Source organism: Antrostomus carolinensis, unplaced genomic scaffold (assembly GCF_000700745.2).
Source record: "Antrostomus carolinensis isolate BGI_N321 unplaced genomic scaffold, ASM70074v2 scaffold56, whole genome shotgun sequence".
Classification (NCBI taxonomy): domain Eukaryota; kingdom Metazoa; phylum Chordata; class Aves; order Caprimulgiformes; family Caprimulgidae; genus Antrostomus; species Antrostomus carolinensis.
Window position 1 is genome coordinate 23,770 of NW_010320919.1, and position 3,891 is coordinate 27,660.

A 3,891-nucleotide genomic window follows, 5' to 3' on the forward strand; every position below is an offset into this window, starting at 1 on the left:
CCCTCTTTTTCATGTTGTCCCTCTTTAGCTGGGTGACCTGAAGTATCTCAGCACCTCCCTGATGACAAGTACTCCCTGGCTGGCCACCAACTGACTTTTGCAGTGCCCTCAGAATCCAGGCAGATTTGACCTTCCTATGGATTTGCAGTGGATCCTTCCTATGGATTTCCTATTGATCAGTGCACTCCTAACAAGTCAGTCACCTTCCAAGGTCACGTCCTTGGTGTGCCACATCCTCTGTAACGAGGATTCTTGCTCTCAGTGTTCCTCTGTCTGACTGCTGCTTTTTTTGGGTGAATACAGACATAGCATTTGGGGAGGTTAACGGCTGTGGGGACTGAGGGGAGCATTTGATTTTTGTGTTGGCATGTAGTAATTTCTCCAGGGCAGCATGGCTCTGTCTCTTCCTCCAGGAGATGCTCAGGTGTTGCAAGCAGGTGGGCAAAGCCAGCAGCTTCTCTGCACTTCGTTCCACTCTGGACTGCTGGATACATACATTAAACTTCCTGTTCATTTTTGCGGTCCCTTTGTCATCAACTGTGTTGCCAGTGCTCAGTGACACGTGGGGATGTCTGTTCTCAGAAGTGGCTGTTGTTGCTGCCCGCTGGTGCTGTCTCTCAGTGGCGGCATACGGACTCTGCAGCCTTCGGTATTTTCTTGGCACAGTTGCAGCAGTCTTGTGTTATCCTTTTGGCTTCAAGTTTATAGTCTTGAGACACTATCAGTCATGAGTGCAGACAGCACAGGGTCGAACAGTCTTGCTAATAATTAGCATAAAACCAGGGACAGTGTAAGTAGCATCAAGCTTTGGTTTATAGGGTAGGTGGTGTTTTTTTGCTATGGTCTTCTGCAAATGTTACTCCAGCATGTGAGAGAGGACAGCTGTCAGTAGCCATGGCTCTCAAGTCAATGTATCTCAGTCTTCACAGCTCCAAGCCTGCCTGTGACAAAGTCACGGTCCCTGTAGTCGTGGCCAGAGCTGCTCAGCCAACTTGGTGGGCTGATACCTCTCTTCTACACATGCATTGTAAGCACACATGCTCTACAATACCCCTTGATGGAAATTATGTGCAGTGGGACTCCTATTGGGACTTACCTCATGTTGTGGGTCAAGTAATCTTGTGATTAAATCCTTTTGCATGGACAGGTGTTTCTTTCATGCTTGCTCCTGGACTACCTGAAATGGAGTGTGCACAGTAACGCAGGGTGATGCTGCACATGTGTTAGTCAGCTTAGCTCAGTGCTGTGCGCTGCTCTACATCCAAACTCCTGCCTTCAGCTTATGACAAGTACTGCTTCCTAGTGCCAGGTCTGATCCAAGCAGGAAGTACATTCAAAATCAAGGTTTGCTATCTATACAGCTATCTGTGCTGGTTTTCCCTTACAAGCTGCCTGGAAAGTGCAAGTTTCTCTACTTTCTTAAGGCCAGTGATGTTTTTTCCTGTTCACTGCCTGCTCTTTGTGCCAGGGAAATTTCTAGTGGAGCTCCTGAGCAGAAAGCTTGCTGGAGTGGATTGCAAGGACAGTTCTTAGCACTTCCAAGCAGTAAAGGAAGGTCCAGGCTGATCTGGTCTGAGAGGTTCAAGATTACAAAGGACATGAGCATCGCTGGCTTGCTGTGGAGCTAGCAGGAGCAGGGGGTTAGGCTGCAGCAGAGGGCGTCCCCAGCCGATGCCAGGTAGGCTTGATGCCACTGGTTATAGTTATCAGGATCCTCTCTGCTCACTCTCTGCCTCACATATCCAATCTCCTGCTGCTGTTCTGCTGAGTTTTGTCAATGGTAGTTTGGAGGTAGCCAGTCCTCTGGGATGACCGAGTAGCATGGGATGGACAAGGCCAGATGGGGCTCGTTGGCTCTGGGACCAAAGCCATTGCTCAGCATCTGATTTCAAGGGTGGCTGCAGGGCTGGCAGAGGTGGGGCCAGACGTGAGCCCAGAGGGAACAACTGTGTGGAGGCCACTCTCTTGCCTGGGACTAGGCATCAAGCTGGGGTGCTTGGAGCCAGTTGTGGGTGCTGGGAGTGTCAGCCCCAGAAGGGGCTGATCCCCAGCATGATACTCTCTGCACAGCCCAGAAAGATGCTGAAGCCATGCGTGCTTCCCTTTGCAGGTGGTGCTTTGCTGCAGAATGGGCAGATGACAGCAGAGATCCAGGAAGAAGTGGCCTTGACCAACCTGGGCAGCAGCTCTGGGGCCAGCAAACGGCACAGTGCTGCTGACAAGATGCACTTTCCACGTTCCAACCTGCAGACAATCACAACCCTGGGTATGCTGGGCCACCCTGACCCTGCTCCTGCAGGAAGCCTGTGGCTCAAACTCCAGCATGTCCTAGCCAGAAAATGGGATGTGCTGGGAGTACAGAGGGCCCTGCAGCTGCTGGGCTGTCAAATACATGTGCTGTCCTAATGTGCCCTGTCTTCCTGTGTGCTGCTCTACGCTTCCAGGCAGGGGGGAGTTTGGTGAAGTGTTCCTGGCCAAGGCAAAAGGTGCAGAGGATGGCGAGGGTGAAGCACTGGTCCTGGTGAAGAGCCTGCAGACGAGGGATGAGCAGCTGCAGTTGGACTTCCGTCGAGAGGCGGAGATGTTTGGCAAGCTGAACCATGCCAACGTGGTGCGGCTGCTGGGGCTGTGCCGTGAGGCAGAGCCACACTACATGGTCCTGGAGTATGTGGACTTGGTAAGGGCCTTGCCAACAGTTCCTGCAGTGAGGAGGAGGAAAGGTGGACAGTGGGCATGGGCTCTGCAAGTGTGACATGGTCCAGACTGGCAGCGCAGGGCAAGCAAGGTGTAGGGAGACCAGGCTGAGCTTACCACTGTTCCCAGCATGTGGGGGTCTCAAGGGGAGTGGTCTGCAAGCCCTAGAGGTGACTTTGTCTTCTTCCACATCCTCCTGGGTTTTGGTTTATGTCCAGGACTTGGCTGAGTAAGTTAAGCTGTGGGACTCCATGCTGCAGAAAGGCTGGGAATGCTAACGGCTGCTATGGAGAGCCTGGAGTTCATGGGAGAGAAAGCAATTTGGGGCATGAAAACATGGAAACATCAGGCCTGCTTGCCCTGATCTTAGCCATTTGAGGCCTAGAAGTGAGACACTGGCTTGCCCTACAGGGCAGGGACCAGGAGGACAGGCAGGGACTAGGGCCCAGGAGATGGGGGTCCGTGGGGCTGCCAGTGGGCCTGCCACATCTGAGCACCATGGGGACCGACGCGGCTGGCTGCATGGAGAGGTGCTGCCTCTGAGTTGTTGTCTGTCTCCCAGGGGGACCTGAAGCAGTTCCTGAGGATCTCCAAGAGCAAAGATGAGTCTCTGAAGCCACAGCCCCTCACTACCAAACATAAGGTAATAGTGCAGCTTTGGAAGTGCTGTGGGGCTGGAGACCCTGAGGAGGGCAGCCAGTGCTGACATCTCTCTGGGGTCAGGTGTCTCTCTGCACACAGGTGGCCCTGGGCATGGAGCATCTCTCCAACGGCAGATTTGTACCACCGGGACTTGGCAGCCAGGAACTGCCTGGTCAGTGCCCAGCGGCAGGTCAAGGTCTCATCACTGAGCCTCAGCAAGGACGTGTACAACAGGTCAGCTGGCAGCCTGGCAGGGGAGTGGGTGGGGATGGGATGGCGCCTGTCTCATCGCCTGCCTGTCCTGCTTGCAGCGAGTACTACCACTTCCGCCAGGCCTGGATCCCGCTGCGCTGGATGCCACCTGAAGCTGTGCTGGAGGATGAGTTCTCCACAAAATCAGACGTGTGGTCCTTCGGGGTGCTCATGTGGGAGGTCTTCACGCATGGGGAGATGCCCTACACCCCACTGGCAGATGATGAGGTCCTAGCAGGTATGTGGCATACCTTGTGCTGTCCCTAGCATTGTAGCTTACTTCCTTTTCTTGTGGTAGAGGGG

The 3,891-nt window shown here is 53.8% G+C and overlaps 1 protein-coding gene across 1 annotated transcript in view; it reads left to right on the forward strand.

Annotated features, from left to right (window-relative positions):
- Positions 1-3,826, forward strand: part of PTK7 (protein tyrosine kinase 7 (inactive)) — a gene marked incomplete at both ends in the record, with an annotated part of 22,686 nt that extends 18,860 nt beyond the window's left edge. The window contains 6 exon segments of the mRNA XM_010169706.2: positions 2,111-2,266; positions 2,445-2,677; positions 3,257-3,337; positions 3,418-3,477; positions 3,479-3,570; positions 3,648-3,826. Coding sequence (XP_010168008.2) covers positions 2,111-2,266; positions 2,445-2,677; positions 3,257-3,337; positions 3,418-3,477; positions 3,479-3,570; positions 3,648-3,826 — 801 coding nt within the window.
- Between the last annotated feature and the right edge of the window lie 65 nt (positions 3,827-3,891).